Here is a 24,761-nt window from a genome sequence, read left to right as displayed (position 1 = left end):
GTTGTGTACTAGGTACGAGGTATACATAATGCAATTCGTTGATGACGTTGCTGACGGACATGGCCGTCGACTTACTGTACTTGGAGGCATGTATGCATTGCCTGTCAGCCTGTCGGTGTTAGATGCCGAGTACAAACGCCTCGGGGTTGGTAATTTGAGGTTTCACTCAAAGATCAGCCCGCTCTGCGTATCTGCGTCCCTGACCGTCTGGTCGCTCGTCTAGATTTCCTTGTGGCTCGATCGATCGACGCGCGACCCCCAAGCAAGTAACCAAGCAATGTCCTCCTCCTCGGCTGCTCCATCCCCATCTCTGCTCCGCGGTTCGGCGGTCCTGATCATCTGGGGCCGCGTGCATGGCTACGAGGATCCGGGAGTAGAACGCCTGCTGAACGACTGGTGGACATATGAGCATTTGCCGGAACGGCTGGCGTTGCCAGGCTTCCACCGCACCCGACGGTACTACTACAACAGCTCGTCGCCTGTGGAGGACGACGGTGGCGACCAAGTCATGACGCCGAGCCGCTCCTCAAATTACATGGTGCTGTATGAGGTGTCGTCGCTGGCGGCGCTCACGTCACCCGAGTACATGCACGCACTCAACAACCCGACGCCGGGCACGAGGAAGTACATGCGCGTGCTGTCAGGCATGAGCCGGTCGGCGTGTCGCGTGCTGGCGTCGACATCACGGCCTGAGTTCGCGTCCTGTAAGGTCGGCGGCGCGGGCGGGACACTTGGGCACATCGTCTTTGAAGCCCCTGCGGCGGCGGACACGCGCGCCGAGTTACAGGACTGGCTCTCGGGTGATGGCTGGCGGAGCCTCTGCGCAAAGCACTCCAGCCTGCTCGCCATGCACGTGCTCGAGCACGACGAAGCCGCCACCCGCTCGGGCAGCTCGACCAAGTCGTACGACGAAGTCGACTTCAAAGGGGGTCCCGAAAGCGCCGCGCTCAAGTGGATGGTGCTGCTCGAGTTCACGGACCCTCTTGGAAGCCTCTTTGCGTCCTATGGACCCCAGAGCGATGATATCAAGCAGGGTCTGAGGAAGCATGATGTTGATTTGTCCACGGTGACGCAAGAGCTGTTTGGATTGTTCGTCGTCATGGAGGAGTAAGGTGGCCCCAGCTTGTATTCGTCTAACTTCGGCGAGAGCATAGTCCGTGGAGTTTGAGGGTTCTGCATCAATATACTTGAAGTGAACGTTGGCACAGAACCGACACAAGAGAACGTAGTGAGACTCTTGCCCTCTAGAACGGGACTGTGCTGTCTGTTAGAACGAGGGCGTTGCCCTGTAAATGGTTCTGTCGCTGCTTAAAACCGTCGACGTGCACGATCGGCAAGATTTCTCGAGAGCCAACTGGGTCGATGTACTTTGCAGGAGTATCATTATGTATTCTCGTCCAGTCAGTTTAGGCTTGTCGAGTGTTATGAGCGGACGCGAGATACAGTCAGGGCTATTTGAGGGCGCTGGTCGGGGTTTTCTGAGGATCAGTCTCTCAACCCAGCATTGTGGAAAACGGGGTTTATGGTGTGCAGGTGTAAAAGAGGCTCGCTGGATGCAAACGGAACTGGGTGGTTTTGCAGGATACGGGTTTAGGAAGTTCCTGCACAGTCAGCCAGCAGGGGAGAAAGCTTCACGAGAGAAGCAAACATAGAGTTCACGTCGAGAACTTTGGCCCATACTCTCATCATCAGCTCAGCGGGAGGAAGAGAACAGTTTGCGCAGTCCTCCCCTCGATCACGCTGAAATTGACTGGGCGACGTCACTGAAAGGCAGCAAGAAAATTACAGAGAATTGCGGGTGCGAATCTGACTTGACATGGGGATCTAGACTACACCATCCGCCCATCTGTGCAATCACCCAGTGAAAGATAAGTGAGCAAAAACGCGCCCCCCAGAAATACCATGTGGTGTGATCTCATACAATTCCAATGCGTCTCCAGGATAAATAACAAGCTATGCCAATGCCCAATCTCGTCCCAACCGGCTTGAAATCCTCCGACCTGCTGCAAAAGATGGCCAACGTTATCCTCTCCATCAACGCCGGAAGCTCCTCGTTGAAGACGACGCTGTTTGTGGAGGAAGAGAGCGACGAGGGCAAGGTCAAGGGCCTTCGGCGCCTGGGGAGCGCGGAAATATCTTCCATCAATGCCCCTCCTGCGCGCCTAAAGTACCTGCGTGGCTCCTACAAAGACACCCGCGAACTCGGCGACATCAACGACCACAACCACGCCTTTGAGCATATCCTGAACGCCTTTCTGGCTGATGCTGAGATCCCAGAGGTCTCCAACAAGGATGACATCGACTACACGGCCCATCGAGTTGTCCAGGGAGGGAACTTTGAGGAAAAGTGCGCAGAGAGACACCCCACTACACCCATACCGAAGTCGCGATAGATTTGGACGCGTGGCTAACTGCTCTTCAGCCAGTTCATCACCAAGAAGACCTTGAATAAGATCAACAAGCTGTCAGATCTTGCTCCCCTGTATGTACTCGAGGATCCTGAGCCCTTGACCCTGGCGAACTGCTGATTGCCATTCAGGCACAATGCTTCCGCGGTCGGTCTCATGCTGGCCTGCCACGAACACCTCCCCAATGTCATCAATGTGGCATGTTTCGATTCCGGTTTCCACCAAACCATGCCTGACTACGTCAAGAGCTATGCCATTGATCAGAAGATTGCCAAGGAAAAGGGTCTGCGCAAATATGGGTTTCATGGTCTGAGCTACCAATACATCACAAGAACCACCGCCGCATTCCTGGGGAAGCCGGAATCCGAGACCAACATCATTGCACTGCATCTGGGGAGTGGTGCTTCCATGTGCGCAATACAGAATGGACGTTCAATAGACACGACCATGGGCTTGACACCCGTCTCAGGTTTACCCGGCGGCTCGCGGAGCGGTGACATCGACCCGAGTCTCGTCTTTCACTACACCTCCGATGCTAGTGCATTGAGCCCAAACAGCACAAAAGATCTCCATATTTCCACGGCTGAAGAGATTCTTAACAAGCAGTCAGGATGGAAGGCATTAACGGGGACGTCAGACTTTGCAAAGATTGCCGACCCGAATGCCCCGGACACCCACAAGCTCGCGTTTAACATCTTTACTGACCGGGTCGTCGGCTTCGTGGGCAACTACTTTGTGAAATTAGGTGGCAAAGTTGACGCCTTGGTCTTTGCCGGTGGCATTGGCGAAAAGAGCCCGTACTTGCGACAAGTCGTGATTGACAAAGTCTCATGCCTCGGCTTCACCATTGACGAAGAGAAGAACAAGAAAGGCCCGGACGGAAAGGACGTGGTGGATATCGGCACCAGTGAAACCATGCGCACGTTGGTCTGCGAAACGGACGAAGACGTGAGCATTTCCAGTTTTCCCACGGGCGATCTCTGGCTAACAGCATGACAGCATGAAATGGCGCATTCCGTCCTAGGAATGCTCTACAAGAAATAAAAAACAAGACGGACCCAGACGACCTGATGACGAACCCGCGCACGACAATAGACTTTATAATTTGATATACAAATTAGACCGGCCCGTTGCAACGTACCAGCCTTGTTTTTGCCACGCCAATCTTCTGCTTCGGCTCTCTTCTGCCGGTGTTTTGCCATTAGTCACTTCAACTTGCCTTTTCTACCTACCGAATGAGAAAGCCACCAGATGCTTGATTGGCCTTTGCACGCCGAGCCTCAGGACTCGGAAATCCCTTTTAGGGACGATACATGCGGGTGCCATGTGCACATGCCCAATTTGTCATTAGATCCAACCGCCATTGGAGTGACCGGACGCTTTCTAACGGCTGCCGAGTGAGTAAGAAGGTTTGATACTGCGCCCAGCCTTTACGACAAATCCTTGGGATTGGACACCTTGCCCAACTAAGGCATCTCGGCCTTGATGCACAATGGCTCGATTGCGGAGAGCTTCTAAGCCATTGTAACACCAACCCTGAGAGGCTGGCACTCGTCAATCGTGCATGGAACAGCATCCATCGGCCCTCAGTGATTAGTAGTGCTCGCTCGCTGAAATGCACAGAACGATGACGACGATAGAGCAATACACCGGAGGATCTGGCGCAGGAGTTTCTCCTCTGCGAAGGAATGCATTGCCAACTTTCAAACTATATAAAGTCATGGTTCTGCCGATTACGAGGTGAGTCTGCCAGGAGTTGAGCATCGTGTTGTTCCATTTGCAATTCTCAAATACAAGGCTCTCACGGTATCACGCAATCATGCATTTCTCTACATCTGTCTGGCTGTCGCTGCTGCTTCCAGCCCTGGAAGCCACCGCTCAACCTGTTGCTAAGCAGAATTATACATGCACAAGCTTCATGGTCAAGGTGCCGGTCAACAATGCCACTGTGGTGGTCCCTCCGATACCTGAATTCCCAGATCAATATGCTGCCACGGCATTTGCGAATCAAATCACCCTTCGCACGCCCTCTACTGCCGCACCGAACTTGACCACTCTCACAAAGACATTCAACATCAGTGCAGAATACTGTGTTCCAGCCAAGCCAGGTCCAAAGGCATCAACCTTGCATCTTCTCACACACGGAATCGGATTCAATCGGAGCTACTGGGACTTCTATCTCCCCTCGAAGCCCAATGATGCTCAGTATTCCTACATCAACAGCGCCACAGGTGCGGGATACAGCACTCTCTCTTGGAACCGGCTGGGCATTGTGCCCTCGACCCTTGCCGACCCCTATACGGAGATTCAGAGTCTCGTTGAGCTTGCAGTGCTCGTCAGTCTCACCACGCTCGTCCGAGCAGGGAACATCTCTCAAGTGCCCGTTCCGGACAAAGTCGTCCATGTCGGCCACAGCTACGGCAGCGAGTTGAGCGCGTCGCTCGCCTCAGTCGCCCCCGACCTGACCGATGGTGTGGTGCTGACCGGCTACTCCGCCATTGGCAACTACTCGACCTTTTTTGTGGCCAACACGGCGCTGCACCTCGCCAGCACGAACCAACCCAAGCGATTCCCCCACAGCACTTACTCGAACGGATTCCTGACCTGGCCAGACAAATACGGCAACCAATACTCCTTCTTCCAGTACCCGTTCTTCGACCCCGCCGTGCTCGACCAGGCCGAAGCGACAAAGTTCCCCTTCACCTTTGGCGAGTTCCTCACCATGACGGCCCTGCCCCTCGCCGCCCCCAACTTTACGGGCCCAGTGCTCTATCTCGGCTCCGAGGCCGACTTGATCTTTTGCGCCTCAAACTGCACGGGCCTGTTTGGTCCCGACAGCGCCGCGGTGCAGTCGTTCAGCGGGAGCAGCAGCGTCGAGACGTACCTCCAGCCGGACGTGGGCCACGGGCTGAATCTGCACCACAATGCCACGGGCGCGTACAATGTCATTCTCGACTGGGCTGATAGACATGGATTTTGAGAGAGAGGAACGACCAGGGAATGACTGTACGTGGCGCCACCATGGGGGAAGCCATCCGAATAGTATATAATCAAGACGAGTACCAAAGGCGTAGTGGGGGCGGGGGGACAAGCAGTAATGTATGTATGTAGATGTAGATCGGGTTGGTAGCTGTCACTCTGACAACCTCAACCCAGCTTCTACCGCACCTCTCAGAGACGAGAACACTAGGTCCGTCAGCCACTTGAAATACTGGATTTGATTTTTGATTTTCCCCATCTCCCCTTTCCAGGCACCCAGGCACCCCAAGTCCTGAAACATGGTGAGGTCGACCAGCCGGGGTACGTGCGATGCAATAGACCAGTTTTACTGTACTGGCTTTTTCTTTTTCTTTTCTTCAGGATTGAGTTTTTGTAAAGTTACTCGTTTCTCATATTACATATTTCTTTATGCTGGAGACGAGACGGACACTCCTAATCTACCTGTGCTGTGCGTGCGCTCTGCTGTGGCCATTGCCAATGATATTATAATTTGTACCATGCTTGTCTAGACTTTGAGATTTGACGTTTTGTCCACTAGACAACAGACTGTCTGTGTCAGGCTCGTCGGCGGCGGTGTGGTTGATTCTGTTCTCCTTCCTTCTTACCGGGTGTCAAGCTGTCAGGCTGGCTGGGGAGCAACAGTCTAACCGACGAGAAATGTGGTTTCCGGACTTATCAATAACATGTATTGGAATCCTTTACCAAGTTCGGTCTGGAGTACAGGAGTACGAGAAAACCAGACGATGCAGCAGCAGCGATGGGTGACATCCATCGCTCGAAGAGCGAAAGGCGAGACACCACTACCTCGTTCAATGTCGACTGGCACGGCTCGGCTCAGTCAATTCGATTCCATGTTCGGCGCGCTGGACAATGTCTCTGAATTCCGCCATCTAGGTTTTTGGATGAGACGGCCGGTTTTGTTGTAGGTCGTCGTGGATGGTTGTGTAGTACGTCTGTCACCCATATATTACCATTGCCGTTCCATACCCAGAATCTTCCCCCCCTTTTTCTTCTTTCAAGATCTGTTATCTCAAAGTTACCAAACTAGCATCCAGATTTCACGTGTACATACCACAGTAGTGCCCACAGCCCTGTCACTTATTGACCCTTTGACCCGGGGCCTGCCAAAAACTGACCAAGTCCCGAGACAGGTTCATACCATTAGTCGCCATCATCACGCCCGGCACCATCTCCGTCGTGTCCGCGTCGACAAGCGAGCCCAAGACCATCACCGTCCCGCAGCGAGAATACGGCAAGACCTCGTACGGCGCCGCCGTGGCCGCGACGACCAACGACACCGTGTTTTACCGCGGTGCACGGTCCTATCTCAAGGGACCGACGCTCACGATGCTAACCGAGACAGAGATCTTGTCGGTATCAGTGGGTGGGGACGCATTTCCCACCAACTCGAACTTGACCTGGTCGATGGGTTCTTTGGACCGGCCATATCTTGCTCGGCCGCTGGTGTGGAAGTCACGACGCGGTTGACGGACTTGGTCCTCCCGTATCAGCAGCAAAAGCAAGTGTTGTTGAGGTACGACGCCTGGGTCCCGAGACCGGCGACGGCGACATCGCCCAACGAGACTCTTCTTGTCGACGGCATGCTCGTTGTCGATCCAGACGGGAACAGCAACCTCCGGATCCTGGACCAGATTTCGCCCGACGCAGCAAGGATCTATTACAGCATTGCCCCGGACGTGACGACACGGGCGACGATGACAGCCTCCATCCATGTCATCGAGTGTGCCCTGTACAACACGTCGTGGCACCTAGACTTCGATGTCCGCACCACCGGCGAGCAGGTTCTCAGGCCAACCCTGCAATTTGAGAACTGGATGCCCGGGCGGAGCAGCATCAAACCACCTTCTCGCGCAACGTGTACTCCTACGACAGCCGAGACCTTGTCGTTGCGTACACGCTTGCGATAGGCGGTAGCGCCATATGTATCCTCGTTGCCATGCTTGCCATCTCTAAAATGGACGCCGTGTATTCGAACACCTTCTCCACGGTCGACCGCGTCAGCCGGAATCAACCCCGTCTCGACACCGTGATTCGCGATGACCATAACGGCAGCGGAGCGCAGCCCTTGCCAAAAAGAGTCGCTGATACGCATATGTGGATCGGTCGCGAGGATATCGTGGGCCGGGGAATTGGGCGAGGCCGCGCGTCGCGACGGCGGACACGTGGGACTCTGAGACGGAGGAGAGCCGCTCGTGGTGGGAGAAACGACGGGCGATGGATCTGGAGAAGTCGGGCTCGACTACAGAGCCGTCCAGTGTCGTCAGAACGCTGCCAGGCGGCATCGTGGCTGACCCGAAGACGAGTGGCTCGCTCGGTAGTTGGATATAGCCTCAGCTTAGAAATGGCGATTAACCGTACCGCGACGGAACCCGTATAGAACGAGGTTGTAGCTAGCGACCGACCTCTGCTCCTGACAAGCTGGCTCGATGGAGTCAGCAAATCGACTCTTGGGCTTCTCACGATATCTCCTCTTGATCCCGTTGTGCCTAGGACGTCGCACGGTGAAAAGAAGGCACAAAAGCCCTCCAAATTCCATCAGTCCCAGTTCACAACCAGGTGATTCTCGTTTGTCTGACGTACTCCAACATTACAGACAACGTGGCGACTGAGAAGGCTGCCCAGCTCCTCCGATTCTGGGACAAAGCCCTCTGACGAGCTTGTCGCCGCGTCTCCGGCAGGCAAAACGCCTTCTTCGTCGTCATGCAGAGACCACCACCATTGGCTGCCACTCAGCATTCCGTCCTCGTCGTCAAATTCCTCCTCGGTCTGTTGCGTGGTTACGCCACTATCAATGTCCTCAACAGTCATCCGAGCGATCCAGCCCCATTTGCGCCAGAACCACCGCCTCACTTCCCAACTCCGCTTGTTCCAAGCCACGCCGTCTCGCATACTCCTTCCATAGTCTCTGTTGGCGCGCTCGCGTCCCCAGCAGACCAAGCCGTCGTGAATCAAGTCAAGGAAGAGGCTCATATGATCAAGTTTCCTGACACTCGAGAGGTAGATGGCCATACTCCGGAAGTGTGGGAAGGGGATGCAATCCAGGTACGATGGATGAGGAATGATGAGTTGGTGGGCCGTGGGTCGGAGATCAACTGGGATAGTGTGGATATTGGCGTTGGAACTGGTTGAGAACGGAGAAGGATGGTCGTTGATATAGGAGACGATTGAAATGCCTAGGCTTTGAGCTATCGACATTGTTGCTGCGAAACACGACTCTCCGACCAGCTGCAGATTGTTCTTATAGGGTGATGGGAGGGATGGCCGCGTTCGTGAGATGCTCCGAGACGCTGGAGAGGAAGAACGTGGCGCGACCTGAGGGGACCACTGGAATGGCGACGTCTGTCGCAAAGGAGACAATGAAGGAGACAGGTTACTCAGCGGGCTCGTCCCTGGAATGACACCCGGTGGAAGCGTATATGTCTTGGAGTCGATATCGTCAGGGATGGGCCATGAGTGTCGCATATCAAGAGCGTCCGGGATTGGCGGTACGTAGTAATACACAGCGACTCCCAATGGAAGAATCGGCTCTGGGAGAGGGGTCGTATTGCTTGCCGCCTCATGGATGTCTGGTTCTGTCAATATCTCGTCAGGAAGTGGCTCTCCCAAGGCAATAGACGATTCCCTGCCAGTCTCCAATGATTCCGTCAAAGGCTCCTGGCCCTCAACCGTGGACGGCTGCTGCGCATGATCCCTCGCCCGCTTTGCCAACTCCTGCGTGACCTTCTCTCGGGTCGCTTCATCTCGACGATGCTTCTGCTTTTCGCGCCAGACGCGCTGCGATCGTCGGTTTTGCTCTCTCCTTGCCTCAGTCAGTTTTCGCTTGTACCTCTCTGAGACCTTGGATTCCGGGCCGGCGGCAGCGGAGGATGAGCTCGACATATCCTTATGTTCAGCTATTTTGCGATTTCCTCACGATAAGCGTGAGACAGCGTTGGGCTCTCGAGATGCGCACAATGCTCGTAAGTCCCGCCTGGGGAGAAGTGGCTGGCTGCACTGGATGACAACAGGCATAGAGGATCGAGTCCTATGTTCAACCACAGACCTATTATGATGCAGAGGTTCACATGATTGATGGTGAGCAGCCAGTAGTCGTGGGTTTTCCTGACTCCAAGGCGGTAGTGAGAGAAGCCTATCATTCTCTGTCTCCGAGTACGAATAGGCAGGGTACAGGTAGGACGCACCGCCAAACAGAGCAGACTTCCGCCTGGGCCTTTGGCCTTGGTGGCCTAGTGAGCCCTAGTTAGGTAATAGTAGGCTACCACGCCACCAACGCTACCTAGCATGCTAGCATGCTTAGGTCAGATGGTGTCCGGCACCCGTACATCTCGTGCTTTACTCACATACACATCTCTACCCAGAGCCTCATTGCGAATTGCGTTACAACTTCAGTAACGACTACAAGTCCTCTCTTTGTCCATTCCACTCGCCATGTCGATCCTAAGCATCCAGCGAAACCCGGCTAGTTGACTTGACCGCACTTCTAACACTCTGCAGCGCTCTTCTTCTTCTCATGACGGCCACGACTGCTTCGAACCCGCTGCCGTCTAGTGTGCGTGCTGCACACATTCGACAACATTTATCGCGATACCCACTGGTGCCATGTCAGATGGCCCTCGTGAATCGCTGTCAACGTACACTAAAGAGCGTGTGAGATCAATATATCAGGACGGGCTGAGAAGGAAAAACAGCAACGCTATCGGTCAACCAAGAACCTTCGAGGCGCGTTCGATAGAACACGATGCAACAAGCGAGCTGTTTTACATCTTTTCGGCAGCTCAGCAAAAGGAACGATTACGAGAAATGGGCAGATCTTATTTCCGCGCCGTTCAGGAATCCCAGGATCATGTCGCTCGGCTAGATGACAAGATTGCATCCCTGATGTCTTGCTGCTACGATGGCGTCCTGGACGAGGACTATATGGTCTCGCAGACTTGCGCATTATTATCTCGCATTCCTGGCACTCCTCCTCTGCACCGGGCATTGAGTTCAATGTTTTCAGGCCACAAGTTTAATTGGGGTTACTTCGAAGGTGTCCACCACAGCCATGTTCTGTTGAATCAAGACACCTGGGAAAAGCTCCTCGTAACTAAATGGATTGACTCAAACACCGTGAGAATTGCTTTGACCATTGTCCAGATGCGTGATGGGACGAGTAGCAACCTGGTGAATCATTTTCGACAGTACCTCAACACCCTAGCAGAGATCTCAGAGGCGACGTTCACTTTGCTCTACCGCTGCAACGATGTCGTGGAACAGCAGTCCTGGTTGCTGGCTTCAAGTTTTCTCTGGACGTGCTGGTATCGTGGACTCATGCTTCATCTCCACAGTGCTCTCCATTTTCATTTGCGATTTGGCTACAACGTCGGGGCTTTGGACCGACTTGACATGAGGCAGCCGTTGCCGCAGATGGGTGTACTTTCGTCACCTTCAAAACCATCAGCATACTTGTGTCCCTGGGCGTTCGAGCTGTTACGATCCGATAGAGCATCTGTGAGTCAAGATTTCCGTCGTTTCCACCAGCGGTTTTCGACGCTCCACGGCCAAAAGCCAGCTCGGTGCTTAGGTGATCCATGCCGCCCTTGTAACGGACAAGGTCCGACACATTGTCAACGCTTTACGGGACTGAAGATCATTGACCAGTCTGCTCACGACGGATCCTGCGATGGTCAATGTCAGAGTTTATTTTGGGACGAGGCGAGCTACCGCAGCGTCGCCGGAGCCAGAGCAGTGTCAATTGTTGATACGAATGAAGAGTTTATTCGATACTGCCAGGCTTCTCGCAAGACGATAGCTGTGTCGCATGTGTGGGCTCATGGTGCGGGTGGTCGACCGCACACCGGCTTCAACGCCTGTCTACATCAGCGGCTCGTCCGAATTGCTCGAGAAAACGACTGCGACTCCTACTGGATGGACACGCCTTGTATACCGGAAGATCACCAACTTCGAGCCGAAGCGATCTCGCATATCAACAAAGTTTTCAACACAAGCAGCATCACGCTGGTGTGGGACCGGGATCTCATGTCGATCGACATATCTCGTCCGTCGATGGAGATCCAAGAGGCGATCCTATGCACTCTCCTGGTCTGTGACTGGACCTTGAGGTCTTGGACTCTGCTAGAGTCGATGCGTGCCCGCCACAACATTCATCTCTTGTGCAAAGACAACAAGACCGTCGCGCTGAGAGACTGTCTTCTCAATGTCCACCACGCCGGCGCCATCGACATTGCGACATTATTGCTCACCAGCCAACAACTTCTGCCCGCGATACAATACGACGGTGAAGAGCCCGATGACGAACTGCAGAGACAAATGAAGGGTTACGTCCCTGTCGAGGAAGCTCTGCACCTGCTGGCTCGTCGACACGCGTCTAGACCAGGAGACAGCGTCGTCATCTTGAGCCTGCTCATTGACGACAAGCCAGTGTACACTGCAGAGGCATTCTGGAAGTCAAAGATCGGCCAGTCCTTATACTCGGGCGTACTATTCTCATCCCAGCCCAGGCTCCGATGTAAGGGGTTTGGATGGGCACCTTCTCAGCCAGAATTACCCCTGGCTGTGTTGAGTGGTGATTCTCCACACTCTCAAGAGTACCTGTTTGACGGTTCACTGTCGTGGCCAGCGATAATCACCCGGGACGGTCTCGACGCGACGTTTGCCACGTTCGAGATACCTGAACTCGAGCAAGAGTCGTCGTCGTCTTCGTCTTCGTCCCCACTTCAGCACGTCCTCACCAATCTAGCCCAGAAGTTTCCCTGGCCGGGCTCCCGACGACGTCAGCTCAGTCAAATACAAATTCTACGCGACCACTTCCATCTGGAGAGGTATAAGCACTCGCTACTTCTCCTTCCCGTCGTTGCGAACTCGTCACGCAGTGCCCCGTTCAACGCGTACCGCGGCCGGTCGAATGGCTTGCTATTTGCCGTGGTGGGTTCACATGATGAGGATCGGCGGACGTGGCACTGGCTCGGGACTTTTGAATGGGACTTGAATCGTCCGCCTCTGCCAAAGAAGAGGAAGGAACGGGAGAAAGTGTTGATTGTCTAGCCATTCCTTCTCGTGGACACAACAGCGTCCGATGACCGCCCGTTTGTGATCGCGGAAAGCCAAACCTAAAGGCAACGTTATTAGGTTGTGAATTATTCAAGGGAGGACGGAATACTATGTAGGAGTGCCCGTTTCTTGGTTTGTGATCGTCCTGGCCATGCGCAAACCTCGTATAAAGGTTCTTGGCCCGTATCCGTCGACGTCTCCTAAAACCATCCAGGCTTCGAACCTCGAAGAAAGGCACTTGCAAGCGAGCAACGAGTCTGATTGGTGCCAGCTCCCGCCAGCCTTTGCGAGGCTGAATCGCCAGCCAGGGGCCGTCGCGAGGACCGAGTACGAGGGGAGGATAAGCCAGTCCATAAGCCAGTACCCAGACCAAGACTAACCTTTCTGCTTGTGACTTATCTGTTGTCTATATAATATAGTAGACGAGTGAATAGTGAATGGAAAATATGGGATGCACCACCAACCGTTCTCGATGCTCATACTCTCTATGCTCTGCATCCAAAGGGCCTGAGCAGGCCTCCTTTGTTCCTTTTCTCGATCCACCATTCCCCATCCGTCTCCTCAGGACCAACCACCAGTCCCAAACTCCCACAACTCCCCGATCCACAGCTATAGAGGGCGGGACGATAAACAGTAAACAAAACCAAAAATGTCCCCGTCATTGACACTCACGCCCGTCCAACGGGTCTTTGCCCAAGTCCACTCCAGCTCGGGTCTGAGATTTCCCGAGACGGTCGCGGCGTTGCTCGCCCTGGGCGTCACGCGGTACCACGTGGATTATGTCGCGGGAACGACGACGACGTATGCACCGACATCCGCGGCCAAGAGGACGACCGGGTCGAGCCAACTTGAGAATACAATTGCGCATGAGACCGAAGTCATCGCCACACCCACGCCTCTCCACACCACCACCCCATCCGTCACGCCATTCACTCCATCCATGGTATTTTCTGCATGGAACGCCCCCGCCCTCACCCTCGCCATAGCGCGCATCCAAGCCAACAAAACGACCTACGCCGAGTTTTCGCGCGAGTGCATCGCCGCCGGCGTTGCGGGGTACATGGCGTTCTTGGCCGGGAAGCGGGTCCTATATTACGGCTGCGACGGGGACGTGCATGTCGAGTGGTTTCCTGGCGTGGGCGCCGCAACGCCTGAAAAAGAGTGAGGAGGAGAAGAGAAGGAAGGGGGGAAGGGGGACGGAAAAAGGGGGGGAAAGGAGGGAAGACAAGTGTATCTTATTTCTACCGAAGAGGCTGTTAGTAATATTGATAGTGACGGTGGAGGTGGAGGTGGTGACCAGGTTGATAATGATCGGCATGACTGTTAATGAGATTGTTCGATGGCGTCTTTGTTTACTTCGAACATCCAGAACCAATCTCCACTCTGAAGATAGCTATACTCTCTTAATTACTTGATTAGCTCATTTCTTTCATTTACATCCTATGTACATCATCGTACATCCGGCCCATCCACGAGTGACACGGATGACGAGACACCCCTTTTCTCTCAGCCTTACACGCGAGCGCACTCTCATGGACTGGTGCGGCTCAGGCCAAGACACTCGGCCATGCCGTAGAAGATGTCAATGCTGTTAAAGACACCAGAGAACAGCTCCGTGCAAGGCCCGCGTGTGAAGACGGGCACGTCGGTCAGAGAGTGCACACCTTGGTCCGCCTATAGCCAAAGATTAGTAAGAAATCGTGCCAAAGCAAAATAAATCAAAACTTACAGAAACAGGAAGCGAGCCGTTGATGATGAACCCAGTAACAGCATCGACATAGTTGACGTAAAAGTCCTCGTCAGAGAAACCAGTGATGTTGATGGCCGGCACACGAGGTCCGTTCTTGTTGACCCGGTAGTCCTCTCGGTGGTCAGGGAAAGCAGCCAGCCCAGAGTACAGCGTGTAGCGAGGATCCCAGTTGGCCGGGAAGTTGACGCCAGGGCCGTAAACCAGGTTCTGGTCGCTGCCGATAGGAGCAGAGCGGTTGGCGAGAACATATTGGCTAAGCCCAGAGTTCTGGTAGGTGCCGATGGCGTCACGCTTGTCACGGGGCGCTTTTTGCGAGTTGAGGAACTTTGTGTCGACAGAGCCCATAACGTCGAAGCCATGGCCGTGATCAGCGGTCACGAGGATGAGCGTGTTTTCCAACTCGCCTGCTTCTTCGAGCCAGGCAATCGTGGCCTTGATCGTATCGTCCATTTCGAGGAGCTCACCCAGGGCACGGTCATAGTCGAGCACGTGCATCATCTTGTCGATACTGGCGGCTTCAGACATAAGGAAGAAACCCTCATCTCCGTGGCGGGTCTGGAGAACTTCGAGAGCCTTGAGAGTCATTGCCTTGAGACCTGGTTGATCGGTGGCAGCTGCTTTGGAACCATCAGGGGCAGTGCTAGACTTGTTCAGGTTCTGTGGGTAAACATTTCGATCGAGCCACTTGGCCATGTTGTTGACCGAGAAAATACCAAGATGCTTGCTCGAGTTGCCAGACGCCTGGAGAGCAGTGTTGTTCAAAACGACAGTATAGTTCTGCTTGGCAAACTCCTGGTAGTAGTCCTTACCCTGGAAGGAGCCCTTTCCTGGATAGAACTGTTCGGCACCACCGCCAAAGAGTACATCAGGGCCGGTCCAGTTGGTCCAGGTATAGTTGGTGATGCCTCGGAGGAAAGAGTCAACGACGGCTCCGTATTGGCCCCGATCCCGTGTATGGGCGGTCAGTGCAGCAGGGGTCGCGTCGGCGATAAAAGCGGTAGAGACAATGCCAACACCGCCACCCCTGAGCCGGTGGAAGATTTCAGCGATACTCTCGATCTTTGGGTCGTCGAATTTGTTCGGGGAGGAGTCAGCATAGACGCCCAAAGCATTGACGGTAGACTTGTGGCCAGAGTAGAGAGCAGTCGCAGAGTTGGCGCTATCCGTAATGAAGCTATCAATCGAATGCGTCATTTGGTGACCCAGCATCGGAAACTGGTCCATAGCCATCTTGGTCTGGTACTTTCCGTTGATGGATTGGTGACCAATCAGGCGCGCAGCTGCATCTTCGATTTAGCATCAGATCTATACCAAAAATTCATTTGTCCTCACCAGTGATCATGTTCGTGGTCATGCCGTCTCCGATGAACATGACAACGTTCTTTGCCCGCTGCTGAGGAGAAATGTCCCGGACGGTCCAGTTGGCAATCGTCGTCTGTGAGCCATTCCGATACTTTAGGGTCGCAATATACTGGCCTGGCTCATACAGGGCAACATTTCGCCATGCCTTCGACGCAACCTTGACCTGCGACGGAGTCTTGGCCACCTGAGCAAACAAATCTTCGTACCAGGTGAAGTTCCAGGTCTCAAGCTTTGGTTCCGAGAGGCTGAAGAACTCTGAGATTGGCCGAGCAGCCCCGCCCTCCCGCTCGATGGTCAAAGTGAACTGAGAAGAAGCATTAGCCGGTGCCAACGATAGTGATGCTTGTGCAATAAACCCAAATGAAGCATTGCTCAGAGACAAGAGTAACTCACATTGGGATCAGGGGTGGTGTAGCCACGAATAGCCTCGCTTCCATTCAAGGGAGCGTGAACCTCAGCTCGGATATCGAATCGTTGGCCTGGGAGGAAGTCGGCTTGGTCGGGTGGAATGATACAACCCAAAGTTGGACATGTTCCGAGCCTCTGGAAGGTTTGAGCCGCGCAGTGGCTGCAGAAGGCGGCGACTGCCAAGACACTCTCTAAACCGAGCTGGAATCTCATCTTTGATACCTGGAAGACGTCCTGGACCAAATAGTTGGGGGAAGCTCATGAGAGGGTTCAGAATTTCGACCCAGCTGTAGGAGCTTGCACCTTTTGTACCTTTCAGTCTAGTCTACAGCGCCTCCCAGCCTTCGACGGAAAGCAAGCTCTATTGCGTACGTTGCATAGCCCGCAAGAACTCGGAGAATCCATTGCCGTGCAGAGCTTCTGTCTCGTGGGATCCGTTGGTTTCGCACTGGCCGCATGGTATAGTGTAACTTGCTTCGATTTCAACTGCTTTGGGTAGGCGGAATCGATGCCAAGACAACGGGAGGGATGCCAAGCCACGGAAAGAGAGAAGGGGAAGATATTAACCACTGAAACTCCCCACGTGTTTGGTTGCTCGGCGGGCCAAGAAAAAGCTTTGCTGAGGCCTAGGGTTGCACACGAAGGGTGCCAAGATCAAGCGCTCCAGGACATCCCCGTTCTGTCTGCTATTTAGTGAATGCGTGGTTAGACGTACCTTTGCCATTGGAGAGTGTGCTGTTCAACGTGGCAGCAAACTCGTCGCCAAGAGCGGTAGCGGAGGGTCAGGTCCATTGAAGCTGATGATACATGGAAGAAAGAAAGAAAAGGAATGGGGTGCCCGGACCTGGACATCTCGTGGTGAAAAGGTCAAAGCGGAGCTGCAGAAAGGAAGTTCAAGCCCCGAAGGCATTTGTCTGTGAAGGCACTCATAGCCAGCTCCGAGCTAGAGGAACAAGGGTTGCAATCTGGGAGTAGTCAACTCTGAGCACGCTCGTCTGGTACCTCGAAGCCCACAGATATCCTCCCAGGAACATCAATAGCACAAAACCTTTTCAAGTAGTGTCGCGTTCTCAACATAGCTCTCCACCTCGTGGCAAAGCTCGTTTTTCGGTCGACAATGCGATCCGTCATGCAAGTTCTCGGGTAAAGGCTCGAAACGAGCAAAAGCGAGATGCCAGTCTGTCGAAAGGTCGGGCCTGTTGCCAGCTTTACACAAGAAGAGTACCTTCCTGGCATGCGAACCAAAGTATGCAGGAAGCTGTACTTACATACTCGCACGGTGATGGCAGATCTTTCCACTGAGATGTAGCGAACAGACCGAGCTTTTGAAGGATGGCAGGACCGGCGGTGTTTGAAAGCGACCCACACATGTATCCGGCTCGACGGGTCAGACTGATTTCTGAGTTCCTGGTGCCATCATCCCGCAATACCAGCACGTCACACAAGCGACCCTTGGCTCCCGTATCCAAATGTTCATCAACAAATAGCATTGGACAGGGGGTAGCTTCGATCTGCAAGGCTGGCCATGTCTGATTCGAGAAGCAAGCCAGAATTCTGCCCTTCAGAAGCTTGTGCCACGTTTGCGGGAAGGGGTGCATATGAAATCGTCGGACATGCAGGCGGCACAACTAGAAATCTGGGCGTTCATACCATATACCCACACCGACACCCTCTGGATTGTCCATCTCGAGAGTGCTGACATGCTTGTCACGTTACTCCACCGCCCACGTATTGCCCAGGTTGTTGCTTTTGCCACCAATCTTGCCTGATGAGGAAGTTGTCTACTTTCCAGGTCACGAAGCACCACAAAGCGTGTCAATAGTCTTGAGCTGGGATCTAAGATCACGGGCTCTTCCCTCAAACACTAGCGATTGGAGATAAAAAGTCCGTGGTAGCAAAGTCCGATGGAAAGGCCATGAAGCGAGCGGTGACTAAGATTGGCTTCGGAGCTGATGGTGCAGCGAGGCGAAGGAGATATGGGATTCTAGGAGTGCGGAGTGCTGAGGGCTGGTTCGTCTGCTATTGGTGGCAGTTACCTAATTAGCAGGATTCTGTAGGAACAGGGCCAAACATCTGATACGAGCAGTCAGATCCAAGCGAAGAATCTTTCGTTCCATGCTTCAGCTTAGTTGAGTAAGACGGGCCATGCGCTGCAGGTGCCGTGGACAAGATTAGATAGCCTAGGTCGGATACGGGGAGGATCAATCATATGGGTACGAGCAGACAAGGCCAGAAGCCAGAGAAGAATTGTGCTGTGAGGTGAGACAGCGAATTGGTGGCCAATAAAGTTCCCATTCAGTGAGTGAGTTGAGGTTATACGAACACGAGAAAAGGGGAGCGTGCACCGACTGCCGACCCCTCTCTCCCGCCCTTTGCCTGCGCCCCTCTCACTTGTACTCAGAATTTCTGCAATCGATTCTTTTTCAACCACATGTCATGTTCTGGATGTTCCCGAGAGTCGACAAACCTGTACCTGGACCCATTTAGCCCCAAACAGCAACACCACGCCGATCCTATCCACGGTCGTCCACATACGCCATGGCCAACACTCCCAATTCGTCTGACCCTCATGCCTAGAGCCTGGACCACCGGACCATCCAGCCGCAATTGGCACTTGCTCCTTCGATCGTCCTGGCAATGGCATGCAGCATTCAGATGCTTGTTTCTTCGCGCTACTCTCTCTTTGTTTCAAACCTTTTGTTGTGGATGGCGACAGAGGCGGCGTCGAATGCGCCATGGCTCCAATCCGACATAGCTTGTATGGCATGCTTTGCATTCTGAATGGCGCACATTCCAGGAGCTGACTTCAAAAAGCGCGCCACTTGCCTGCAGCATGCACCCTCCTCTAACACTAGTCAGAGCGACTGAACGGGAGCTGCCAGTGAGCCGAGAAACATGGCGGATACCAGCCCTGCTGAGCGCAGCTCACTGTTGTCCGGCCCTAGAAAGAACAAATGGCTCGACGAGTCCGACCTTTCTGCTCCTCAAGCTCTTGCTACTGTTGTCCGCCGTCGTTTCTTGGGTTGGTTTATAATGTTGCTCACGTCGTTCATTTTCTTTGCCTGCCTGGCGTGGTCTCTGGCAACTCCACAGCATAAGCGTCAAGCAAGCGGTCCCGTCATTGGTACCAACTTCCAAGACCCTTCGGTGGTTCAATTGGACGATGGAAGCTATATTGCCTATGCTGGAGTCAATGGGAATCCTGCCGGGGTTAATGTCTTGATCGCTACTTCTCCAGACTTCTCTAGCTGGACCGTTCATTCAGGTTACGATGCCTTGCCAAATCTCCCTTCATGGGCAGCCTCGCCGCCGCATGTCTGGGCTCCTGACGTGACTCAGTTGGTGAGGATGTGATCTGCTGCTGTGGGGAATGAAAGCCTTCTGACACCCGCTTACAGGACAATGGGAACTTTGTGCTCTACTATTCGGTAACAATGGCCGAGTCTCCGGCAAAGCACTGTGTTGCAGCAGCAACAGCTCCAAACCCAGAAGGACCGTTCACGCCTGTCCAGACGCCACTATTCTGTGATCTGACAGCCGGCGGAGCCATTGACGCGGACGGTTTCAACGACCCTACGACTCACCGGCAATATGTCATCTATAAGGTGGATGGCAACTCGATCGGCAACGGTGGCGCGTGTTCAAACTCTGTCAATCCAATCGCGCCCACACCTCTTAATCTGCAAGAGGTCAACCCGGATGACGGGTATACTTTCATTGGTGGTGCCACCACTGTTTTACTGAACGATCCTGATGATGGGCCTAATATTGAAGCGCCCTCGTTGACCTATGATGCTTCGTCCGGGACCTACATTCTCCTGTACAGCTCCAGATGTTTCACGACTGCTCCCTACAACATCAGATACGCGACCAGCAACAGTGTCTACGGGCCTTACACAAAGCAGGCAAACCCATTCCTGGCGACCGGAGGCACGGTCGCGAACGTCTACATCCCTGGGGGCATTGACATCACCAAGGATGGCAAACTGGCCGTCTTCCACGGTGACGTGAATATGGGGTGGTTCGCTGGCGACGGGACAGCACGTGTGCGAGCCATGTACGCCGTTGAGCTTTCTATCGGAAACGGTGTCGTCAGTCCAGGCACACTATACTGAGGAAGCCACTATCCAATTTGTATTTGACTTATCAGTCCGCTGGCTGTGATTCGGAAATCCAAAGATTGTTATGACATGAACGAGGTCATTCTGGCAACATTTGTACAAAACACATTCGCTTCGGAGCTTGATTTTTGAGCGCTTTATATAGAATTTACTTTTACTTGATTCTCGAAGACGCATGCACACAGACGCGCGCACACATGGACACGGACACGCATGGAGAGGGGGGATAGTTATGGCACTTGCTACGAAGGAGTCGTCGGAAAAGGGGCTTGAGGTGAGTTGAGTTGTGCTGAGTTTGGGGGCCGAGCTAAGCAGAGCAGTAAAAGGAGGCACAGCCTGGTCCTAACTGTAGTTTCTACTGGGATTTTCAACACACGAAATATGGACCTAACGAGTACCTATCATGCATGATAACGAGACTCTTTTTTCCCTTTTCCCTTTTTTTCTTTTTCCCTGTCCCGCCTTCATTCCCCGGTCCAGTCTTTCCTGGCCTTCTTCACTCGCAGGCAGAAGCGGAAATGGAAAAGGTGACTCACCGTACCATGCTGTAACGTTAATGCTGGTGCTGGTGCCGGCCATCTGTACTGACCACCGTCCCAACCACCAACCCAACAACGCCAAAAAGTCTACGTGCCTAAATAGGTCTTGTCTTCTACGAAGGTGTCTCCCTTCTACATACATACATACCTTCTGAAGATACCCTTGTTACCTTCCTTACCTTGGTGAGGTTTCCAACAACACCACACTCACTACTGACTGTAACCAGCCAACACAAGCACCTACCTGCGTGGGCCACTACGATATGGCTACCATCCTTAGAGTCGACCATCGGCCATGTTGGCCTCATACCTAGTAAAGGTGCCGCCATCGTCTGAGGTCATGTCACGAGTGGTGTTCGGTGCTCTTCAGCGAAAACTTGCAAGACCTCGCTCAAGTCGCCGGGCATACACGCAGTACCAAATCCAAAAAAGGACAGATTGATAAAAGGTATACTTTGACTGTGATTTTTTGTGCCCTCACTCTCGAAGAATGCACGGCAGCCTCACCCACCACGTATCGTTAGTACTTTTCCCCATATACTGTACAACTTGTCCGCAGTTGACGACTCCGTACCATACACACCTCTCCTAAGCTTCACCTTGCTCCATCACCAGATCACGAATAGCCCACCTCCATCCTCCTCGTCCGTCGGGTCCTTCTTCCTCTTCCTCTTCCAATCCCTTTCTTAGCCACTTTTCCACTTTCCGCCGCCATCTCTCCTCTTCGCTTCTCTGTCGTCTTACAAACTCAGGACCCACGTCAAACTCCTCGCTGACACCAATTCCCCATTCGTCACCGCTGCTGTGACCGGCTTCTCCGTCACCGAACGAATCCCTGGAATGCTCGATGTTTGACATGTTTTGAAGCGTGCCGCTTCGACTCCGTACCTCATCCTCTTCTTTCAGGTCTTCCAGTCCGGCGAAGACATCTTCTTCCTCTTCGACCTGCACACTACCGCCTCGAAGACTCGACACGCTTCCATCTGGATTTTCGGCGATCTTGAGCCACCGCATTTGTGAAGGGTCAAACACCATGCCCCCCACAACTTGGACGCCCGTCACACCAGACCCCACATTTGAGATCAGCGCAACTTGGGCTTTCGTACTTGGGCTTCCGCGACCTTGAATATTAGGGCTGCCGCCCCGAGGGTGGAAGTCTGGGACGTCGAAAGGCGCCAGGTCATTTTCGTTACCTTCCCACCTAAACAACAGCGGGTTATAGTTCATGCCTTTCTCTGTCTTTGCTCGATTCAGGTCACTACCCATGGGCTTGATGAGGTGTGGCTTCAGTTGGACCTTGTCGCCTCTCTTTTTCCTCAAACTTGCTTGATTGCTAGAACGGATTGTTGATGTGTTTGACTTCCAATTCGTCGATATTGGTTGCAATGGTTCACCTCGCATATTTTGAAAAGTGTTGGAGATCTGGCGCTGTTCGCGGGCATTGCGCGAAGCGGCCGTATCGCGGGCGAAGCGAGGAACATTGGTCGTATTGAGCGCTGTAGTTGGAAAATCACTCCTAGGTGCAGGTGAGAGCGGTGTTGCAGGCACCGGCGTGTCACTACCGCGTCTGGTGCTGGTGAGGGAGGATGTAGAGGGGTTGAGATGTGACAATCCCAGTTTGCTTCGAAGGCTTCGCGGAGCACCACGGCCCACGGGCGCCTTTGTAAATTTTGATTCAATGGTAGCCGAGGTAGGCAGATCATCAAAGATTTCCAATTCCGTCCCATCACCATAATTGCGACGCCTTGTAGGTTTAGTGATTGATTTCTTTGCCTGTGCGGCCAACTCGACAGGCGTGAGATTGCTTCGCCCACGCGCAGAGTCTAAACCTCGGCCAGGCGTCTCGGGTCTGCCGAGTCCAGCTAGTCGTGACAAAGACCTTTGAGCAGCAGTCATACTGTCGCCAGAGCCATCGGACCCTTGGCCACGGTAATGGCTTTTGATACTAACATGCTGAGATTGTCCGGCGGATGCTCCTGCAGGGAGAAAAGGTACCGCGCCTTTCCTAGATTCTCCAGCACGAGACTCTGCTCGATCCGTGGGCGTTTTGGGACGTGATGCTATGTTCAAACGACTTCCGGTTTCCTGTCTTGAGGGAGGCCTGACGTAGGGTGAAGACTTGGTCGGCGACGTTAAGCCTCGCATAACAGGCATAGACCTTTTTGCACGGAGGAGCTGTGCGTTTGTGGTTGTTGGCGGTTCGTAGCGCAGGTCAGGACGAGATTCCGTTCCGCGGAGAAGCCGTCGACTTGGGGTGGAAGGCGTAGAGGGAGGCGCAGGGGCAGGTATGGATGAAACAGATGAATGGCTTGCATGATGACCAAGTCGTGAATTTGCCCGTTGATATGATGATATCGCGACGCCAGTTTCCGAGACAGGTTCCAAATTGGACCGAGCACGTTCATGTCTGTCGTGAGATGGTTGAAATCTAGGGAGCCGCGAGATGGTTCCTTGACTTTTAGTACTGGTGAAATTGAGCGTAGTTGTCGTCCTCTTAGAAGGACTAGCAGGCTGCGCACTCTTGTGCTTGACATTGCGATTTAGTGTCAACTTTGCGGCGTCAAAAACCTCTCCATCTCCAATTTCGAGACCTGAGAAGAAGTCGTCCTTTCCGGCAGTCATCTTGGAATTGTCTTTGTGGTCTGGGACACTTCGAGGCGGCTCATGTGGATGGTCATGCTGGCGCCGTTTAAGCTTGTCCTCGAATTGGATGGGGCCGTCAGGCAAGACGAGGCCCTCAAGGCCCTCATCTTCGCTTTCTGCTGTGAAAGCACTCGAGACACTGGGGCTCAGAGCTGACGCAGACGAGCTGCGTGCTGATCGGCCTCCTCTTCTGGTGCCAGCGTTCCTTGTACCCAAGCTCCCCTCAGCCCATTCAAGGTCGAAATCATCAGTCTGTTGTGGGGTTGATGGGGGAGGTTTCCTCGTTGACAGGCGCAGCTGCCCATCAGAGGGCAATTCGAGGTCGTCTTCGATGTTTTCGGTTTCTGGCTTCACTGGTGTAGGAGGCTGCCGGAAGAGAAGAGGCTTCTGAGGTGACCTATGCTTTGCGACCTTGATGGTGGGAACATCCCCAAAACCAGCATCCTCATCCGTGTCTCGAAAGGCGTCCAGGGTGATGGGCATTGCTGCTGAGCGAGACTTCGGCGATCGGATGGTTTGATCAAACATGTCTTTCGTTTCCGGGGTTTTTGGCGAAGTTCTAAAAGCCGCACTAATCTGTCGTAGGCTCTCAGACAAATCACGATCATCGTGTTTGGCGAGCTTCAGAGGCATGTCGGTGCCAGGCAGGTCAAGGTCTTCCGACCAGTCGTCCGCAATTGCCTTCTTGATCTCCTTGCCCTTCAGTCGTCGTATAGTGCCACCTTCCAGCGCAGAGCGCGGTATATTGGCGGGTAATGGTATTCCTTTACTCTTCGCGAGTGCTACAGCGTCCTTAATCGAGGCCTGTTCATCAACCAATACGTCCCAGTTTTCGTCTCCCTGATTCGACTCGGATCGCATAGACAGGCGCGACGACACCGAATCTCGACGGTGTGTTTGAGGATGGGATACGACCGAGGTTGCGGTTGACGCAGTACGGAAGTGGACATCTTCCAGGTTTTCAAAGTCGTCATCGTCCCAGTTTTCCACATCAGGGCTCTCAACCGGAGTACGTTGCTTCAAAGTAAGTGGTTCCATGGCTCTCGCTTTGGTCTTGAATGTAGTGTAAAGTGTTTAGGAGGAAGTATTAAGGTCGCAAAAAAAAAACGTAGAGAAAATCTGGTGCCAGTGATAGCATGAATGGGGGTTCGTGGTATTCGTGAGAAATCGTAACGTCGTGAAGAAAAGATGTTCAAACTGCGTGGTTGATCGAGCTCTGGAGCGTGTTTATCGCTCCCCGTCGAGGGAATACACCACCGATCGGGGGCAGTCGAGGGAGAAGCGAGCTTTGTGTGGTCCGAGGAACGGAGAGAGGTTCGAGGTCTGTAAGTTGAGGACTTTTTCGAGGTCGGGCTGAGGTCTGCCGGTAGGGGAGGCTGGAAGGTTGGTTGTCGGAGGATTTGGCTTCTTACTGATGGGCAAAGGTGGAGTTTCGGCGCGGACAAGCAGTAGCAGCCAG

At 53.6% G+C, this 24,761-nt stretch overlaps 10 protein-coding genes across 10 annotated transcripts; 7 read left to right on the top strand and 3 right to left on the bottom strand.

Annotated features, from left to right (window-relative positions):
- Nucleotides 1–277: 277 nt before the first annotated feature.
- Nucleotides 278–1,111, top strand: Z517_06365 (uncharacterized protein; the record flags this gene model as incomplete). Its single annotated transcript, XM_013428105.1, has 1 exon — nucleotides 278–1,111. One exon carries the CDS (start codon nucleotides 278–280, stop codon nucleotides 1,109–1,111), a length of 834 nt encoding a protein of 277 aa, XP_013283559.1.
- Nucleotides 1,112–1,961: 850 nt separating this feature from the next.
- Z517_06364 (acetate kinase) lies at nucleotides 1,962–3,404 on the top strand (the record flags this gene model as incomplete). Its single annotated transcript, XM_013428104.1, has 3 exons — nucleotides 1,962–2,347; nucleotides 2,423–2,482; nucleotides 2,540–3,404. The coding sequence occupies 3 exons, from the start codon at nucleotides 1,962–1,964 to the stop codon at nucleotides 3,402–3,404; spliced, it is 1,311 nt and encodes a 436-aa protein (XP_013283558.1).
- An 823-nt stretch (nucleotides 3,405–4,227) lies between these two features.
- Z517_06363 (uncharacterized protein) lies at nucleotides 4,228–5,388 on the top strand (the record flags this gene model as incomplete). Its single annotated transcript, XM_013428103.1, has 1 exon — nucleotides 4,228–5,388. One exon carries the CDS (start codon nucleotides 4,228–4,230, stop codon nucleotides 5,386–5,388), a length of 1,161 nt encoding a protein of 386 aa, XP_013283557.1.
- Nucleotides 5,389–6,151: 763 nt separating this feature from the next.
- Z517_06362 (uncharacterized protein) lies at nucleotides 6,152–7,336 on the top strand (the record flags this gene model as incomplete). The annotated part of the gene is made up of 3 exons (XM_013428102.1): nucleotides 6,152–6,330; nucleotides 6,560–6,727; nucleotides 6,772–7,336. 3 exons carry the CDS (start codon nucleotides 6,152–6,154, stop codon nucleotides 7,334–7,336), a joined length of 912 nt encoding a protein of 303 aa, XP_013283556.1.
- A 628-nt stretch (nucleotides 7,337–7,964) lies between these two features.
- On the bottom strand, nucleotides 7,965–9,308 carry Z517_06361 (uncharacterized protein; the record flags this gene model as incomplete). Its single annotated transcript, XM_013428101.1, has 1 exon — nucleotides 7,965–9,308. The coding sequence occupies one exon, from the start codon at nucleotides 9,306–9,308 to the stop codon at nucleotides 7,965–7,967; it is 1,344 nt and encodes a 447-aa protein (XP_013283555.1).
- A 720-nt stretch (nucleotides 9,309–10,028) lies between these two features.
- On the top strand, nucleotides 10,029–12,473 carry Z517_06360 (uncharacterized protein; the record flags this gene model as incomplete). Its single annotated transcript, XM_013428100.1, has 1 exon — nucleotides 10,029–12,473. The coding sequence occupies one exon, from the start codon at nucleotides 10,029–10,031 to the stop codon at nucleotides 12,471–12,473; it is 2,445 nt and encodes an 814-aa protein (XP_013283554.1).
- A 655-nt stretch (nucleotides 12,474–13,128) lies between these two features.
- Z517_06359 (uncharacterized protein) lies at nucleotides 13,129–13,644 on the top strand (the record flags this gene model as incomplete). Its single annotated transcript, XM_013428099.1, has 1 exon — nucleotides 13,129–13,644. One exon carries the CDS (start codon nucleotides 13,129–13,131, stop codon nucleotides 13,642–13,644), a length of 516 nt encoding a protein of 171 aa, XP_013283553.1.
- A 365-nt stretch (nucleotides 13,645–14,009) lies between these two features.
- On the bottom strand, nucleotides 14,010–16,212 carry Z517_06358 (uncharacterized protein; the record flags this gene model as incomplete). Its single annotated transcript, XM_013428098.1, has 4 exons — nucleotides 14,010–14,153; nucleotides 14,209–15,509; nucleotides 15,562–15,895; nucleotides 15,985–16,212. 4 exons carry the CDS (start codon nucleotides 16,210–16,212, stop codon nucleotides 14,010–14,012), a joined length of 2,007 nt encoding a protein of 668 aa, XP_013283552.1.
- A 2,682-nt stretch (nucleotides 16,213–18,894) lies between these two features.
- Nucleotides 18,895–20,114, top strand: Z517_06357 (uncharacterized protein; the record flags this gene model as incomplete). Its single annotated transcript, XM_013428097.1, has 2 exons — nucleotides 18,895–19,341; nucleotides 19,398–20,114. The coding sequence occupies 2 exons, from the start codon at nucleotides 18,895–18,897 to the stop codon at nucleotides 20,112–20,114; spliced, it is 1,164 nt and encodes a 387-aa protein (XP_013283551.1).
- Nucleotides 20,115–21,247: 1,133 nt separating this feature from the next.
- Nucleotides 21,248–24,340, bottom strand: Z517_06356 (uncharacterized protein; the record flags this gene model as incomplete). Its single annotated transcript, XM_013428096.1, has 1 exon — nucleotides 21,248–24,340. The coding sequence occupies one exon, from the start codon at nucleotides 24,338–24,340 to the stop codon at nucleotides 21,248–21,250; it is 3,093 nt and encodes a 1,030-aa protein (XP_013283550.1).
- Nucleotides 24,341–24,761: the final 421 nt, after the last annotated feature.

Source organism: Fonsecaea pedrosoi (genome assembly GCF_000835455.1).
Source record: "Fonsecaea pedrosoi CBS 271.37 unplaced genomic scaffold supercont1.4, whole genome shotgun sequence".
Lineage (NCBI taxonomy): Eukaryota > Fungi > Ascomycota > Eurotiomycetes > Chaetothyriales > Herpotrichiellaceae > Fonsecaea > Fonsecaea pedrosoi.
This window is presented reverse-complemented; position numbering and strand designations above follow the sequence as displayed.